Source organism: Dysidea avara, chromosome 2, assembly GCF_963678975.1.
Source record: "Dysidea avara chromosome 2, odDysAvar1.4, whole genome shotgun sequence".
Taxonomy (NCBI): domain Eukaryota; kingdom Metazoa; phylum Porifera; class Demospongiae; order Dictyoceratida; family Dysideidae; genus Dysidea; species Dysidea avara.
In genome coordinates, this window is record NC_089273.1 from 22,426,523 (window position 1) to 22,445,791 (window position 19,269).

Here is a 19,269-nt window from a genome sequence, read left to right on the forward strand (position 1 = left end):
AGAGAGATCGGCTACAAACAAATCAACCTGCAGAGAGATCAGCTACACACAAATCAACTTGTAGAGAGTTCAGCTACAAACAAATTACCCTGTAGAGAGATCGGCTACAAACAAATCAGCCTGTAGAGAGTTCAGCTAAAACAAATCAACCTGCAGAGAGATCAACTACAAACAAATCACCTTATAGAGAGTTCAGCTACAAACAAATTACCCTATAGAGAGATCAGCTACAAACAAATCAACCTGCAGAGTAATCAGCTACACACAAATCAACTTGTAGAGAGATCAATTACAAACAAATCACCCTGTAGAGAGATCAGCTAGAAACTACACACAATGTAAGGAGTTCAGCTACAAATAAATCACCTTATAGAGAGTTCAGCTACAAACAAATCACTCTGTAGAGAGATCAGCTAGAAACTGGACACAATGTAAGGAGTTCAGCTACAAGCAAATCACCCTTTAGTGAGTTCAGCTACAAACAAATCAACCTGCAGTGAGATCACCTACAAAAAAGCACCTTGTACAGAGTTCAGCTACAAACAAATTACCCTGTAGAGTGATCGGCTACAAACAAATCAACCAGTAGAAAGATCAGCTACACACAAATCAACTTGTAGAGAGATCAGCTACAAACAAATCACCCTGTAGAGAGATCAGCTAGAAACTACTTACAATGTAAGGAGTTCAGCTACAAGTAAATCACCCTGTAGATAGTTCAGCTAAAACAAATCAACCTGCAGAAAGATCAGCTACAAATAAATCACTTTATAGACAGTTCAGCTACAAACAAATTACCTTGTAGAAAGATCGGCTGCAAATTAATCAACCTGCAGAGAGATCAGCTACGCACAAATCAACTTGTAGAGAGATCAGCTACAAACAAATCACCCTGTAGTGAGATCAGCTAGAAACTAGATACAATGCAAGGAGTTCAGCTACAAGCAAAATCACCCTTTAGTGAGTTCAGCTACAAACAAATCAACCTGCAGTGAGATCACCCACAAAAACGCACTTGTACAGAGTTCAGTTACAAACAAATCACCCTGTAGAGAAATCAGGTAGAAGAATTCACCTTGTAGAGAGTTCATTTACAAAGAAACCATCATATAGAGAGTTCAGCTACAAAGAAATTACCCCGTAGAGAGTTCAGCTAGAAGAAGTCACCTTGTAAAGAGTTTAGCTACAAAGAAACCATCATGTACAGAGTTCAGCTACAAAGAAACCACCTGTACAGAATTCAACTACAAACAAATTACCCTGTATAGAGATCAGCTAGAAGAAGTTACCTTGTAGATAGTTCAGCTACAACAATTCACCCTGTAGAAAGATCATGCTAGAAGAAGTCACCTTGTAGAGTGTTCAGTTACAAAGAAACCATCATGTAGAGAGTTCAGCTGCAAACAAATCACTCTGTAGAGAGTTCAGCTACAAAGAAACCGCCATGTAGAGAGTTCAGCCTCATACAAACCACCTAGTAGAGAATTCAACTACAACAAATCACCCTGTAGAGAAGAAGTTACCTTGTAGAGAGTTCAGCTACAAAGAAACCACCATGTAGAGAGTTTAGCTGCAAACAATTCACCTGTAGAGAGTTCAGCTAGAAACAAATCACCCCGTAGAGAGTTCAACTGGACGAAGTCACCTTGTAGAGAGTTCAGCTACAAACAAACCATCATGTAGAGAGTTCAGCTGCAAACAAATCACCCTGCAGAGAGTTCAGCTACAAAAAAATCACCCTGTAGAGAGTTCAGCTAGACGAAGTCACCTTATAGAGAGTTCAGCTACAAAGAAACCATCATGTAGAGAGTTCGGCTATAAAGACACCACCATGTAGGGAGTTTAGCTGCAAACAAATCACCTGTTACAGAGAGTTCAGCTACAAAGAAACCATCCTGTATATAGTTCAGCTACATTTCAAGTCACCCAGTAGAGAGATCAGCTGCAAAAAAAAATCCTGTGGGGAATAATGAGCATGTAATAAATATATGTATATAATTTGTATAATTACTAATAAAATCAAAAATAATTGAAGTACTAAAATTCTTCTTTAAGTTCTTTTCTTCTTCCTGTGGTAAAGAAAAAAACACATGGGTTAAAAAAGGCCCAAAGCCAGCCATAGGCCGGCTTTGTAGTATACAAATACAAAAAGAAGTGATATCTAATCAAAAACAGCCAAGCTGTAAAAAAAGGTGCGGCCCCCATAAAGGCCATGGTGAAAAAAGATGTGAAATCCAAGGAGGCGGCCAAGAAATGGCTGTGATGGTAGGTTAATGGTTACATTTTAATAACGGCAATTCAGGTGAATTTTGTGCCGCTTGGCCTTGGCACCAAATTCACCTGAATTGTTGTTATTAAAATGTAACCATTAACCTACCATCACAGCCATTTCTTGGCCGCCACCTTGGATTTCACATCTTTTTTCACCATGGCCTTTATGGGGGCCGCACCTTTTTTTACAGCTTGGCTGTTTTTGATTAGATACAATAAACAGGCAAAGAGTTATGAGTGATTATTCACGACAAATAACACCAATATGTTGTCACGCCTACAGGGTAAACCGCGTATGGGAAGAAGCTGAAAATCGGTGGGTAAATAGGTTAACTATTGAACCTCAAACCTTTTGTGGTTTGAAAGAAATCGAGCTTAAAACCAGGAAGATACAACGAAAAAACCAACAGTGTGTAACAATTATGCAATCGAGATTAGCTAATAAAAAACAACTGCTTGCCACGCCTACCAGATAAACCGCTTGGGGTAATGCTTTGAAAATCATTGTACAGATGGAGTAATCATCTTAGAAAGGCTCTTCAATGGTGTAGAAGAATCAGACTTAAAGCCACGGAGGTATAACACAAAATCCAACTTGGTGCAGCAAGTGCGAGATCGAGATACTCTAATAAAGCAGTCATTCTAATAGAGCAGTCACCCTGAAGAGAATTCAAGAGAAGAGAGTTCAGCTTCAAACAAATCACCCTGTAGAGAGATCAGCTAGAAGAAGTTACCTTGTAGAGATTTCAGATACAAAGAAACCACCATGTAGAGAGCTCAGCTACAAACTAGTGACCTTGTAGAGACATCAGCTAGAAAAAGTTACCTTATAGAGAATTCAGCTACAAAGAAACCATTCTGTAAAGAGCTCAGCTACAAACAAATCACCTGAACAGAATTCAGCTACAAACTAGTAACCCTGTAGAGACATCAGCTAGAAGAAGTTACCTTGTAGAGAGTTCAGCTACAAAGAAACCATTCTGTAAAGAGCTCAGCTGCAAACAAATCACATATACAGAATTCAGCTACAAACAACTCACCCTGTAGAGAGATCTACTAGAAGAAGTTATCTTGTAGATAGTTCAGCTACAAACAAATCACCTTGTAGAGAGATCAGCTAGAAGAAGTTACCTTGTAGAGAGTTCAGCTACAAAGAAAACATCATTTAGAGAGTTCAGCTTCAAACAAATCACCTGTAGAGAGTTCAGCTACAAACAAATCTCCCTGTAGAGAGATCAGCTAGAATAAGTTACCTTGTAGAGAGTTCAGCTACAAAGAAACCATCATTTAGATAGTTCAGCTAGAAGAAGTTACCTTATAGAGAGTTCAGCTACAAACAAATCACCCTGTAGAAAGATCAGCTAGAAGAAGTCACCTTGTAGAGAGTTCAGTTACAAAGAAATCACCATGTAGAAAGTTCAGCTACAAACTAGTGACCTTGTAGAGACATCAGCTAGAAACGTTACCTTGTAGAGAGTTCAGCTACAAAGAAACCATTCTGTAAAGAGTTCAGCTGTAAACAAATCACCTGTACAGAATTCAGCTACAAACAAATCACCCTTTAGAGAGATCAGCTAGAAGAAATTACGTTGTAGATAGTTCAGCTACAAACAATCACCCTGTAGAAAGATCAGTTAGAAGAAGTTGCCTTGTAGAGAGTTCAGCTACAAAGAAACCATTTTGTAAAGAGCTCAGCTGCAAACAAATCATCTGTACAGAATTCAGCTACAAATAAATCACCCTGTAGAGAGATCAGCTAAAAGAAGTTACCTTGTAGATAGTTCAGCTACTAACAAATCTCCCTGTAGAGAGATCAGCTAGAAGAAATTACCTTGTAGAGAGTTCAGGTGCAAAGAAATCACCCTGTAGAAAATTCAGCCACAAACAAATTGCCCTGTAGATAGATCAGTTAGAAGAAGTTACCTTGTAGAGAATTCAGCTACAAAGAAACCATTTTGTAAAGAGCTCAGCTGCAAGCAAATCATCTGTACAGAATTCAGCTACAAACAAATCACCCTGTGGAGAGATCAGCTAGAAAAAGTTACCTTGTAGATCGTTCAGCTACAAACAATTCACCCTGTAGAGAGAGCATCTAGAAGAAGTCACCTTGTACTATAGAGTGTTCAGTTAAAAAGAAACCACCATGGAGATTTCTGTATAAATATGTGTATTATATTTATATAGAATTTGTACATTTACTGATAAAGTATTTAAAGTACATCTACTTCATCTTTTCTTCTTCCTGTGGTAAAGAAAAAAAAATAGGATAAAAAAGTCCCAAAGCCGGCCACATTTGGGGTATACAAATACAAAAAGAAGTGAAATCTAATCCAAAACAGCCAAGCTGTAAAAAAAAGTGTGCGGCCCTTAAAAAGGCTATGGTGAAAAAAGGTCTGAAATCTAAGGTGGCGGCCAAGAAATGGCTGTGATGGTAGGTTAATGGTAAAATTTTAATAATGACAATTCAAGTGAATTTTGTGCCAAGACCAAGCGGCACAAAAACTCACCTGAATTGTCGTTATTAAAATTTTTACCATTAACCTACCATCACAGCTATAATGATAGTATGCACAAACTGCATCACATATGAGACCCAGAATAGACTCACATTAGATGATTAGTGCAATAGTCATTGCAATATGTGATAATATTGCAAAGGCTAAATGTACATGGATTTTGTCAGTTAGTAGTAGATAATTTACATAGTGGTCTGATGTGCAGTTGTTCTGAGATGTGATAGTCATGTTGGCATTATAAAGAGGAAAATACTAGAAGATGAGCGCAACAATGTATGCTGATGGGGAAGACAACTACGACAATTCTCGGTCAGACTCCTCGGATGCTGTTAACAAGTTGGACGAGCACATTAGAAAAAGCTGGTGCTGATATTAGTGAAATTTGAGAGAAATTGAAGTCGATGATTGAGTATGCTATTCAGTTAATTTCATTTTCAAGAATGGACTACAAGTCAGCATGGTGGCGATAGTTAAATTGCAATTCTTCAGAATGGCAGAATGTACTTCTTTTGGGAAAATATTGTTTTCTTTGCCAGCTTCTAATGGCACATTGCAAAAAGCTTTTTCACAAATATACCTATCAAGAGAAGTTTCTTTGCTCAAGTAGCTTGAGCACCCTAGTAACATTAATGTTGATAAAGCTCAACATCAGAACTTCTCAACAGATTATTCAATAGATTTGTGGTGGAAAGCTAAACAAAGAAGACTCTGTGATGGCCCACAGAAACATTAGAAGAAGCATTGCAGTTCTAGAGTTGGTCATAAGTTTTAATACATAGTAAACAGTAGCTGCGTCACAAGCACAAATAACAGAATCTACCCAGTCACTAAAACTAGTATAGTGTAATTTCACTCACAATTTTAGGGATATTTTGGAGGAAATCGCATTCTCTCCTCCAAAGCCTTTCAGTAATCACTGGCAGTATGCAAAACAATATTATGATGTGCCATAATCATGAACTACTTTATCTCAGATCTAATCATAAAATTGTTTTGTATGGTGATTAGTATGCCCTGTGCTACATGTTTATTTGCTTTTACTACTGCAGGACACCAATTCTACACCATTACACTGGGCAGCTCATAATGATATGCTTGATATTGTGGAATTGTTGGTAAACAATGGAGCAGATTGTACTGCAAGGGATAAGGTAAGATGATAAATTAACAACATTTATAAAATTATTACAATTGTAGCGTAATTCTTTAGAGAAAGGCTTGAGGCAGCCCTTAATCATTTTTATTGGTGTACGTAAAAGACACACTACTTTAACATTGAAGGAATTTATTATGCCCGGTAGTGTACGACTATAGCCATTTTCTGGTTGTTTTACACCAATTCAGTCTATTATATAAGGCATTCATAACATCTTCAGGAAATCACTTTACCCATATTTCAAGCTGGCATGAATAAACCACCTCATAGACAATACTTATCTACCGAAAAGGTTAATATCGGTGCTGTACAGCCTTCATTTCTCAGCTAGCAGAAACACTACCAACATGTAAATAATAAGTTAATTACTTAAATTTAATGCATATCCTGACACTCTAGCAACATAGTCCACATTCACATTTGCTGTATAAATTATTTGGTGTATTATGTATACTTACAATTTCCTTTTTACTTCAACAATGTTTGTTACTATGCACTTTGTAAGGTAGTATGCATATGAGCTCAACAATTACATTTTTATTGCAGTATGGCTATACACCATTAATCAGGGCTACTTATTTGAAATTCAGTCGCATTGTGTATTACTTTGTTCAAATTAAGAAAATGGACATCACTTTTTATGAAATGGTATGTTAAGTTGCTTGTTTGTTTCTATTATACATATATATGCATAGCTATTATTACTAGGCTGTTATTTATCATTACGCATAACTGAAACTGAAATCAAACTGCTGCATGTAAAAACAACCTGACTATAAGAAAAAGAGTAAACAGAGACAGCTAGTGGCAGATCTAGGTGAATTTCTGCCATTTTGACAGAAACCTTTGTAGTTGTTATGCACCAAGACCAAGGGAGCTAAGTCATTTAGTATCCCAGAGGGCCTAAGGCTGTATTGTTCTAAGTGCTACTAAAGGCCCGAAGGGTTACTAAATTATCTAGTTCCCACCCAATGGTCATGGGGTCTATCCAAAATATTGCATACCTTTATTTCCATGGCATGAGTGTGGTGAGAGAGAAATGAAGAGCAGCTTGACAGATTTTGCTTCTCATCCTGAAATTCCAATAGCCTCTGTAAAAATAATTATTTGGCAGGTAGGTACTGGTATGCACAGTAATGCTGTGGACATTGAGCTATGGTACCAATAAAATTCAATGTCATAACACACCAGTGCAAGCAATTTAAAAAATGTTAATTAAAAGGTGTGGTAATTCATAAGGTTAAATTTCTTGACTTTAGCCAATTAGTTGTTGCCTTGTACTGTGTGACTCAAAATTTTCGTAGTTCAAATTTTCATAAAATTGATCCATTTTTGGGATCATCAAAATTTTGCGAAAAATAAATGTGTGCACTTATAAAGTATTTTTCTTGAAACACACTTATTGAATGCACAGTTTCATCATGCATGTACTTGAGGTGTGAAATATATGGAAGCATGACATACAGTGATGGAATCTACTTTTGAGGCATATTTTGACAAGTGTGTGAGAGGCTTTCATAAGACAAATGGACACTTGTGCAGGTGAAAAACTTCCTTGTATTAGTGGGCTCAAAAGCACTACACATTATTTTGCCGTGAAAGTGACAAAAGCTAACTGTAGCTGAAGTAATGAATACATTGAAATTCCATGTACATGTGGATATACAGTATTGCTTATAATTTTTGTATCTTAATGTATCATAGAGATGGAAAGTGCAAATTGAGGAGTTGGTAAGGAAGGAAGAATCTAAGATTACTAATGCAAGGTACAGATGCACATTTTGATATAAATACCACATATGTAATGGGTAGGGACCAGTCTATTTTGCTTTTTTTTCTACCTATTTTTCTTTCCAGCAATTCTTTTATTTTTCACCTATTATGCTCCATATTTTGCTCAAGAATTATAAATTTTGCTCAGCACTGATCTTTGTTAATTGAATATTTACAAATGCAAAGCTACAGTTTCACCTTAAAGTGACTGTTCTATTAGAGTATCTCGATCAAAAATTCCTTCTAACATGTAAAGCAAGAAGCCAGCTAATATTGCTTAACATGTGTGACTGTTTTATTAGGGTACCTCGATTGTCACTTGTTGTTCCTGTAACAATTAGCTATGCATTGTCGATATTTTAGCGTGTCTGACTGTTCTATTAGAGTATCTCGATCTTTTGTGCAATTTTTATGTCCACTTCACAAAAATTGCACCTATTATGCCAGCATTTTGCTCATTGCTTTTACCCAACCATTATGCCAAAAATTTTGCTGGCGAAATTGACGGGTCCCTAGTAATGGGTTCAAATAATTATAGTAGTCAACAGCATTTTAAAATAATTTTAAAATTTTAGCTACATGATTGTGTTGCTAGTTCACTGCATGATATCAGTTGGAAAAATTGTGATTTAATTTATTATTAGTTTATTTATAGTTTAATGTCATGGTAGTCAGCAAAAGCTGTTCTTCCCTACCAGAGCACACACACATATACAACGCACCAATACACAATACACACAATACAAAACTAAATAGCTAGAAATACTACAAATATGTAACTAGATGTACAAGTGTATGTGTCCACACATGTCTATATATTTGTTAGGCTTGTGCCAATTTATTCAGCTATATACAATTTAATATAACTTCAAGTGTACAGTACATTGGTCACTCAGCTGAAACAACTATCAGGAAATAATAGATACACCATTACTAATGAATAGTCAACTCAAGAGCACAATCCTTAATATGAAAGAAATCATTTTAAACATAATAAACTTTATCTCAAGAATTGCTTAAAACTATTTTCAAAGTATAGCTGAATGAGAAATATCACAATCAAATACACACAAACAAATGTGTAGGTGAGCTGTCAATTCAGTAAACTATCCCATTTTGATATTAGTAAAACTGCAGGCTGCAACCTTAGATATGACATCATTTTAAATGTCACATTTTCACAACTTTTTCACTGCTTACAAACATATTTACTCACTTACTCATTCCCATGCTAACTCACTCACTCACTTACTTAATCACATGCATGCACACACAATCTGTACTTCTTGGTCCTGATTGTACTACCCGTACAGGTTACTTATTCCCTTAATGAGGGAACAAAACACTTAATGTGGGTTGCACAATCTTCTGTGGACAGCAATGTCACCAGCACTATTGAATTAACATTCATATTGTTCACACTGCATGCTCCACATTGTGAATGCATTGGTTTCTCTCTCTTTCTGGTGTGACATACAGAACAAAATACTTCTTGTGAAGCTACTGATTCTCTTTCCTCTGGACCATGCATACAAACACATGCACACACATGCACACACTTGGTTTTAACACATAACCTCAAGAATTTTACAAAATTTCATAACATTATTTATGTACATAAAATGAACTGTACTGCAAAAAAAACTTTGGATTTATGCACCTAATATGGAATATTTAGCACATATGTAAAATAAGTCAAATTTGCAACATACATGTCTGCAGAAATGTGCAGAATACTGTAGGTCAATTTTGTGACTATAGTACATCATGATCATATATACTTATGATGGAAATGGTATTTCAGCACATTTCCCCCAGTAGCACATACGTACATGTTTGCAACTTCACTAAATACGTGCACAAATGTATAGCAAAAAAGATGGCTATATGTGCTTTACCTGTGATAGGGTAGCTACCTCATAAAAGCTATAAATGCATATTTTTTTGCTGTGCTGGTTTTTAAACAAAATTAATCTACTGTATAGTAGTTTATGCATATAGTCTACATGTATGTGATGTTCACAGTTGGCTTACAGTATATTTTGTATAGGACGCATCTTTCATTGATGAATGATGGTACAAAGACACCTGATGTGGAGTCATTCAAAGGTACATTGTAAGCCAAATTCAAACTTCAGTGGTCTTACAAAATGTAGCAAACATGTTGAATGTGACAATACATCATACCATATGATAGTACTGTATAGTAGAGACCACAAAGGTGTGGGCGTGGCACATGAAAAAACCAATAACCAGCCTCACTTTTCTCTAACGACAATGAAGTGGTATTGGTTACGTAAAACTAAGCCCAAAGAAGCCTTCAGATTGACCTGAAATGCTTTCAACAAGTTGCTATGAAATTTAAATTATTAAATGGAATTTTCTACTGACTGATTGATGCCTTCAGGCAAGTATAACTCGATAACGGCTAAGACTATGGGCTTTATTGTTCACTGTTCGGCATTGCTTCAGTCCAAGAGGTGCCTTTTGGCATACTGCAGTATGTACAATGCATTCTTCATGGATTTACCAGTGTCCTCCTTTGTGTCCTATTCATCTTTGCTGACAGCAAATGGTGTTGATTTGATGGTAGCACGTGATGGCTTCCCTTTGTAATGGAAATGTCCATGTTTTTCATACTCGCTACTTTGATTGCAGAGGTGCTTTTCGAACAGTTCTTGATTCATAATGCTGTGTAATGGGTTAAGCATAGCTGACAATGAAGTGTAATGGATACTTTACTTTTCAGAAAATAATATTATTGGTAGCTGGGGTGGGCGACACCATTTCTTTCTGTTGATGTAGTATGCGTGGGTTCACCAGTTTTATTTTACAAAAAAAAAAGTTAACGAACAAGTAGAATTTTCAACTAGTTTAGGGACCTTAACACATCAGTAAAAGTACAGAAACAAGCTGAGGTAGTGCACAATATTAAATCGTAGTAAAACAATAAGAAGTGTTATATCCCTACTGTGCTCAAGATACCATAATGGAAATGCACAGTAGGAATATAACACTTCGTATTGTTTTACTGTGACTTAATATTGTGCACTACTCCAGCTTGTTTCAGAATTTTTATATATGTGCTACGCCTACTCTAGTTGAAAATTCCAATTTTTGTGTACTTGTAGACATTGTATATTCTATTGAATAATAATGTAAACAAGTACCTGTTGATAGCAAATGAAATGGAACTTTTATATATTCTAAAGTGTTGAAAATAAACCAGGTTAACAACTACGCAAAAGCCCAACGTACTGTACAGTTGAATGCTCTAATAGAATGGACATCCCAATTTTACTTAAGAGCGATGTTCTTATCAGTAAGCCTATCACCTTGGTATCAAAGCTTAACTTTACTAACACACTGTTTACACTGTCTTCTATCCTAGGTATATGTAAAACAAAGCACTGTTTGAAATAAACTGCAGTGTGAATTGATCATGCTGTGCCAAACTTGGCATGACAAAAACAAGGGCATAGGTTGGCTCGGGATAGGATGCAGTTTAAACATATTTCAGGACACTCAAACTCTGGTTAACAACTCTTTTTAGATGACACCCAAGATTTTCTATGTATGTACAAGCAAAAATCGTTCTACAGTATGGCTATGAGGTACTGTACATCCGTAGTCTCACATTGTGGTATTCCTGGCAAAAGAAATGCTTACTAGCTTAATAATGGAAGCCATAACATTGTATGCTTATTTCAGCTGTTTCATGCTTCAATTCTAGTACCTTTTATTGATCTGCTAAATAATCAAAACTCTGTTAATTATTATGGATTAATCATTTTGTTTTAGCTCATTATAATTAGGCACACGTCCTATCTATCTTGTTTCAGATGTAGTAGTGTGAACAAGAGCCAACCTCAATAATGAACATTGAAAACATTCTGGCTAACCCGGGATAGTATGAACAGGGTGTCAGAAGAGCTGTAACATATAAAGGGCTCAATACTATAATAAAAGCAATAATAGTATAGGGCTCAATATTCATAGCACAATTAGCCTCATACTTGTGGAACTGTACTTCCATAAATGTGTGCTTATAGGAGTTCAATAACTGTTTAGCAAGAAAACAAGTAAAAACATTACAAGTTAGGAGAGAGCTTTTAGCTTAAGGTTACAGTATATAGTAACAGGCAATCATTCAAAATTTAAATGCCTATTAATACTTTTTTGAGAAGGCCATAAAACCAATCTAGAGGCATGAAAAGTTTACAGTGAACATAAATCCCATCAAATTTATTGTTTTTGTGTAGTAGTTTGAGGCAGCAGAATCAATGAAACATTACAAGACACATGTTAGCCAGCCCATACATCGCTCACACTCCAGCTATCACTACCATATTTTCTTCCATCAAATGCAACAAAAGCTGTAGGAATTATGGACATCTGTGGGACATAGTGATACAGTTATTAAACTTACTACATCCTGTGGAAGCGTGTTCCAGTGATGGAGATAAAAACCTTCAAGAAGCATGTTTAACTCCAAGAAACTACTAAAAGTGCGTTCACAAAATAATAGTGATTTTAAAAATTACTTCCACAGGACCTACAGTAGATATTTTAGTTGTTTTGTTACTTGTACTGGATTCAGTGCTCCATTAGTCTGGTTTTTGGTGGTACGTTTTAGTAAACATCGCTCTATTGTGGACCGCACACCCAAGAGCAGTTGTTACTCAGCAGTAAAAAGAAACATATACAAATAGCATTGCTACCACAACACAGTTGTTGAGATTATTTATCCCTACTTGGGTAAAATCAGATTTTGTAATTTGTCTCCCCCTTGCATTTATTATACCGTAGCCTTAAGCAATGGAGACCGTCACTTGAATGAAGGTCAAATTAAATGTTGTTTTTAGCTATAGTATGCCAGTTTATACCGTATAACGGGAATGATTCGCGGAAGAAAACATTCGCAAATTTTGCAATTTTAGGTGCATTCGCGAATGTTTTCTTGCTAAATTTTTCCTACAATTAAAAAAGTTTTTATCATGGATCAGTTGATGTAGCATTTGTATAACGAGTGCATAAGCGGGTAGCTACTCGCCTTGCTACTCTCTAAACTGTTATATATGCGTAACGATATAGCCAGTGACCGTGGAGCGCGAGGTGGCATGTGATTCGAACAGAGATGCAAACTTCAGTGACAGTAGAAAAATCAGTGCTACTAAATGGGGCTAGTAGAATTGCAGCCCAACGATTCACTGTGCCAGAAATGGTGTGTTTTAGCCTCAGTTTTAGTGCCGCCCCAAGGCTATAGGCGTCCTATCGTCCGCGCTCATTATCGTGAATGCCTACTTCTCCAGCGAAGCAGCAATCATGCATTGCTACTAGTATGCGTAGTGCGCAACATGTCAGAGTCAGCCATATAGTCGAACGTTCCCTAGCTATCCATAGGAAAAAAAGATTAATTTGTTGTGGGCGTGTGCCCAATTATTAATTACTTTATGCAATAAATTGTGAACGTTTTCTCGTGAATGAGGAAATAGTAGATCATTCGCGAATGTTTTCTTCCTCGAATCATTCCCGTGATATGGTATTGGCTAAGAGTGACACTAAGTACTTTGAAGTGATGATTTCCTTGTGGGAATGTGAATCCCATTCACATTAGCAACTCACAATTGTACTCAGAATTATTTTCATTAATGATTTTAGGTGATTCACTAGTAGCTGATGACCATACAGAAGATGTTTTAGACAGTTTTGCTGTGGATGACAATTCTGCAAAAGAAGATATTCCTCAGCTGCCTCCTGGTATTTTACCGAATGCTAGTAATAATTAATAATGATTTGCTCCCTAGTGGACCATACAGAAGACGTTTCTCATGATATTGGTGTGGAAGATAATTCTGTAAAGGAAGATTTTCCTCACCTGCCCTCTGGTATTTTACATGTACTTAGTGGGAGAAATAATAATTATTTATTTACTTCCTCTAGCTAAGTCGCCAGGTATTAAAATATGTGACATAATAGCAAACAAAAGAGTAAAGCTGACTTTATTGATTGAAGGTAAATTAAAATAATATAGCATTTTGGTGCATCCAGTCTTGAAATGTTTCAAAAGTAAAAATAACATACACTGCATGGTTAATGGCATGGTGCTTTGTCTCATACTCCATTGACATGTATACATTTGACAAAAACATAAGCATATTGATTCGGCCAGCATGCAGAAATTAATAATCTGCCTGTTTATATACAGTCACAAATTGCAGCTAAACTAGGAAGAAGTGTCTTTGCTATCATCTGTTACTATACTGTGTAGTAGGGATGATGAAGGTTTGAGAGGAATGATAAAGGCATCTTTATTCAATTAGTAGTGTTTATGCATCAATAGATTGTAGATCAATGGATGATGCGATATGCACTCCTAGCCCTTATCATGTGATCCATCTATCCATAATCTGTTGATCTTTGATCTGCTAAATACAAACACCCATGAAATACAGTTGTATCATAAAATAATGCCATTTGTGCATAGATTCATCAGTATCTTCAGATGATAAAGAATTGATAATCGTATCAGTGGATGCAATCTATGATCAAAACATGTTCACATACAATGAAGTTGTGGATCTTTGCCTAGCCAGTGGTCATACTAAGAAGAAACTGTTAGATGATAAACTTGATACATTATTCTCAGGTATGGTACTGTGTTATTATACAATGTAGTAGTATTGTATAGTAGGGATCATGAAGGTTTGCACTTCCTTACCAAAAAAAATTAAAACCTGCCTCAGTTTTCCTTCATAACAGCTAACCTGGAAGTATTGGTTAGGCATAGGCATTCCCTAAGCCCTTCCAACAGGTTCCCATTATATTTTATTTTGTTTCATTGAACTGAATTTTCTGACTGCCTGACCGATACCACCAGTGAAGCATAGCTCAACCATGGTCAAAGTTTTAGGGTAGAATTCTTTTTTATTCAGCATTGTTTCACCCAAAAAGTGGTGCTTCTCATATTATTTTGTGTTTGTAAATCAAATGGAAAATACCTGAAACTGAAGCAGCATGGTCACTCCACATCATTGTGCACTTCTGCTCTTGGGGTATCTGAAGGCTATTACATGACTGTCTCTGAGAAAACCGCTCTTATTGCCTATTTAAAAGTATCGAGAAATGCCAGTTTAAATATTCAGAGTATTGTAGCTTGCCAATGGTGGTAGCTACATGTACCAAATTTTCCACGTTTTATAACAATTTATTACCTTCCAGATCATCCACTGAAGAAGTAGTCAACAGCTAAGTTTCAAATAGTTTTTTAACCAAGGCTGACTGTAATAGGTGAGCTCCAAAAGAGTGGGATGCGGATTCCTGGAAGGTGAGTAAGATGCTGTTGAAAAATTGAAGATGAAGGTGTTGCGATAAATTAGGCCAAGTTACAGGACATTCAAGGCTCAAAACTGGCTAAAATGAATAGAAATTTATAGCACAGGACTTTGTCCAATACCATGGAGTTGTACAGCCCCACACAGCCATCTCCTGGTTGGCCAGGGCTCCATCAAGACCCCAGACCACTTGTACGGCTCACCACTGTGCTTGAAAAACAGCTAGCAAAAGTATACTGCATTACTCTGGTCGACTGTGACAGTGAAATTTGATAGTGCATTCATAAAGCTTTGCGCTTGTGTGAAAAAATCAAGCTTCCTGTCTTGGGCGATAAGACCAGTTTTCGCTAGGCCTCCACCTATTATGCTAGAATAATTTTAAGAATAATAGGTCACCAATTTCGTGAGAATGATTCCGGAATAACAGGATGGTCACATGCATAATTTTAGAGCTATTGGACATTCACGGGAATAATCAGTGTAATTAAGGGGCATGTCTGTTCTAGAAGAAGGAGTTAAGCTACTAAGAATGATATATAACTGGCATTATTATACAAGTGCTGGCTTAAAAGTCTCTAAAAAATCGGTATACTCTAACAGAACACTCAAACTCTCTAATAGAGCAGTCAGATCGTTTTATGTGAACAATCTGCAGCCAGCACCAGGGATTTAACTGTGCAATTCTGAAACTTGTACATCTTATACCAGTGTATCTTCTTGAAGTGTTTTGAACATAATTGATATCATTATCTATCTAACTTAACATGTAGCTATAGCTACAGCTTTAATACACTAATAGTTGACAGCACTTGAATTATTACTGCACACATTCGAAGTCTTTTGTAACTATTTATAGCTAGAAAAATAATGTATAAGATGGAATGCTTCATTTATGGCTGTTAATTAATTCTGGTAAAGCTACCTATAGCAACATCTTGAAACTAAGGGACTAGCCACAGAAACTAAAATTAATAAGCGTTATTATGGAATAATAGGCTAGATACAAGAATAAAAAAAAGAATAATAGGAGAAAGTTTTGGGTAATTCTGGAAAGAATAATAGGTAAAATTTTGAGCATAATACGCTCAGACTTATTTTTCGCAGATCCAGTTGCATAATGTGTGTGCACTCAGCTTTGCCTTGTGCACTATTAGCCTCTCAATACACACTTTATGCTGTATTGTCCATACACCATATGCCAGTGTTTTAACCATGATGTGCACTGCATACATGTAGCCCATTTCTAGGCTTAAGTCTATTATGCTCCAAAATCTATCTATTATTCTTTCTGGAAGTTCTTTTTTTATCCACCTATTATTCCCAAAATTATTCCTGAAATTAGTGCCAGATATAAGCATATTAATTACGAATTTATATAACTGACTGTTATAATAGAATTATGGACTCAAAGTTGACTGCACTATTAGAGTGAATGACTGCTCTATTAGAGTAAGTGACTGCTCTATTAGAGTATCTCGATCTTTTCAACCGTTTTTATGCTTGCACTGTTTCAGTGGTGTTTTCGTAAGATTTTTATATCAGGCTACAAGGAAAACTTATAATTTTGTACCAATTATTCCTAGAACTCATCCGATTATTCCGGAATATTCCCCAATTCTTTCAACCACCTATTATTCCCGAAATTGTGCCGGCATAATAGACGCATGCCTACCCATTTCATTGTATTCAAAGATGTTCAAGGGATAAGTGTAAAGGTGGTTACAAACAAGTGCATAACTGACTGTATCATGGTAAATTGTACAATTCTATTATTACCAGAACTTATCTTTCTCTTTAGATTGTTCTAAAAGTGAAACTGATGATTCATCTGCGCTGTGTAGTTCAAAAACTCCTACACCAAGTGTAATATGGAGTGAAAGTAAGGCATTACAATTAGTAAGCTTAGCTATAATAATGTTTGTGCTGCTGTTCTGCAGATTTGTCCTTGTTTAAATCAAAGTACTCTGACATTCTTCAATCATTTCCTGACAACTATCTGCAAACACTGCACATATTGCAAGATTCATTTACTGATGATCTAATAGTCAGTATAGTGAGTACTCCCAATGCCGCTGTTGCTAACAAAATGATACTGGATTATTTTCTGGATGGCTTAAAATGTAATGATGACCTTATTCAGTTATGCGATCTACTGAAAACATTGTCTGACTCCCCAAAATTGTTGCAAGTCATTGATGAACTTCGGAAAGGTAGAACTTACAGCAAAACCATATGTATAGGTTATACAGTCTTTTTATAGATCTCATCAACAAGAAACAGGATGATCACTGCAGTGAACTAGAGCACCTAACTACTATACCCAACAATGGTAAATATTTAAAACTGATCAAGACACACGGTAGTGTGTAGTGTGGCCAAGTACACCTAGTGCAGATGTACAACAGCTAAGTGTGTATTTTACAGGAACCAAGAACACACTGTTTTCATGTATTCATAGCTCAATAGTGCCTGAACGGAAATTAACCAGTTTTGTTGGGGAAATTCCCTTGGTGTAGAGCACCTCCTGTTTAAATTTGAGTTCAATCTTCCCAGTCATCAATGAGATATGTGCCTTCAAAGTTCACCTTATTTTCTTAAAATTTTTCTTCTTCTGCTTCATTTTTCTTCTTTTTACTCCACTTGCTATAACTCATGCATGCTTTCGTTGATTGACTTCACATTTGGAGGACAGTAAGAGCATAATGCAGAACATTTAGAGCCCATTTTTTATACAGATCAAACTAAGAATAATGGAATTATGTGTGATTTGGAAAACATACAAAAGTTATTTGTTGTCACACCTACAGGGTAAATCGCTCTACGGAATAACGTGAAAATTGGTCTGTGCATGAAGTTACTATCATAGTGCAAATTGTGGTTTGAAAGTTCCAAGGAGATAATTACATATAAAGCAAAATCAAACATTTGAAAAAAGTGTAATCAAGATAATCTAATATAACAGTCACTGAGATGTAAAAAATGTGTGCAAAAAAATGTTGGAAAAATCCTCCAGGTTTTGAACCAGGGACTTCTGCACCTATATTCCCAAACTCTTACCACTCTTACCACTCTGCCACTGCTGTCAGTTGCTCACCTCACATAAATGAATGTTGTACATTGGAATGATAACTCGTAGATCTGTCAGTGGAAATTCTAGAATGTTGTATTGAAGTGCTCAGAAAATAATGTGTGCACTCTTAGAGTACTACAAAAATTATGAAAATCAGTAGCATGTGTCGTGCAGCTGGTGCAGGTGGGCAACATACTCGTTTTACAGAATCAAGAAAATGCCATTTACAGTGTGCACTGTTAAAATTTATTAGCATTAACATCATTGCTGCCATTTCTTGGTCACCACTTTTTATTTCACAACTTTTTTGACCCAGGCTTTTTAAAGCAGCACCTTTTTTCACAGCTTGGCTGTTTTTGTGCAGATTATAACTGTATCTTAAATATTTGGATTTAGAACATTACAATACACAAGCTGCATATGTGTGTGTCACAACTATTAGTGTGTCAGTCTATCAATATTTGTTTCAAAGATTAGCAGAATAAACTTTATATCAAGGGTCTCATAATATGTTAACATAGAACACTTACTGTAATAACATAAATTACCCCCTTTTAATCCACAGCCACTACTAGCACAGACACAACAATTATAGTAACTAATGATGGTCACTGTTCACACACTATTTCTACTCCATTATCAACTGACGTGACGACCAGTCTTACAAGGTCTGTAACATCTCCATCATCTGTGGCCACTGATGGTGAAATTGATCATAACTCACGATCACAAGGTAATGATAAGTTACACACCATTTACACATACAAGGTCATTCATTGAGAATGAAAGAGAAGAGAGAGTACTCATCAACATATACAAGTGTACATGGGGTAAGGCTATATGTTGTGAATTTGCTTTTCATCTGAGTTTCGTTGAAAACCACATTTAATTGAAATCACGCATATTTGCTATTAGCACTATGCATGTGTAGTGATATTACTCTTGAAATTGTAAATAGAGATTTTCATAAGGCTTCTGGGGAAACTTTATTAATTTTCAAGACCTCCATCACAATCATTATTTTCTTTTAAACCAAATGTGTGCTCACAATCAGCTGCAGGATGACTGTGGGTGTGCACCTGTTTTAAAGCCTTTTTTGTTTTTGTTGTATTAACTTCTTCTAGCTAGACGTAAGAGAAAATGTGGGAA

The 19,269-nt window shown here is 36.1% G+C and overlaps 1 protein-coding gene across 4 annotated transcripts in view; it reads left to right on the top strand.

Moving 5' to 3' along the window:
• Positions 1-19,269, top strand: part of LOC136246883 (uncharacterized) — a 147,570-nt gene that overhangs the window by 44,793 nt on the left and 83,508 nt on the right. For all 4 annotated transcript variants that reach the window (XM_066038483.1, XM_066038485.1, XM_066038484.1 and 1 more), the window contains 12 exons: positions 5,837-5,938; positions 6,490-6,591; positions 7,648-7,709; positions 9,767-9,825; positions 13,378-13,476; positions 13,524-13,604; positions 13,660-13,731; positions 14,204-14,365; positions 16,849-16,929; positions 16,988-17,260; positions 17,311-17,379; positions 18,686-18,853. In XM_066038483.1, coding sequence (XP_065894555.1) covers positions 5,837-5,938; positions 6,490-6,591; positions 7,648-7,709; positions 9,767-9,825; positions 13,378-13,476; positions 13,524-13,604; positions 13,660-13,731; positions 14,204-14,365; positions 16,849-16,929; positions 16,988-17,260; positions 17,311-17,379; positions 18,686-18,853 — 1,330 coding nt within the window. The remainder of the gene's footprint in view (positions 1-5,836; positions 5,939-6,489; positions 6,592-7,647; positions 7,710-9,766; positions 9,826-13,377; positions 13,477-13,523; positions 13,605-13,659; positions 13,732-14,203; positions 14,366-16,848; positions 16,930-16,987; positions 17,261-17,310; positions 17,380-18,685; positions 18,854-19,269) is intronic.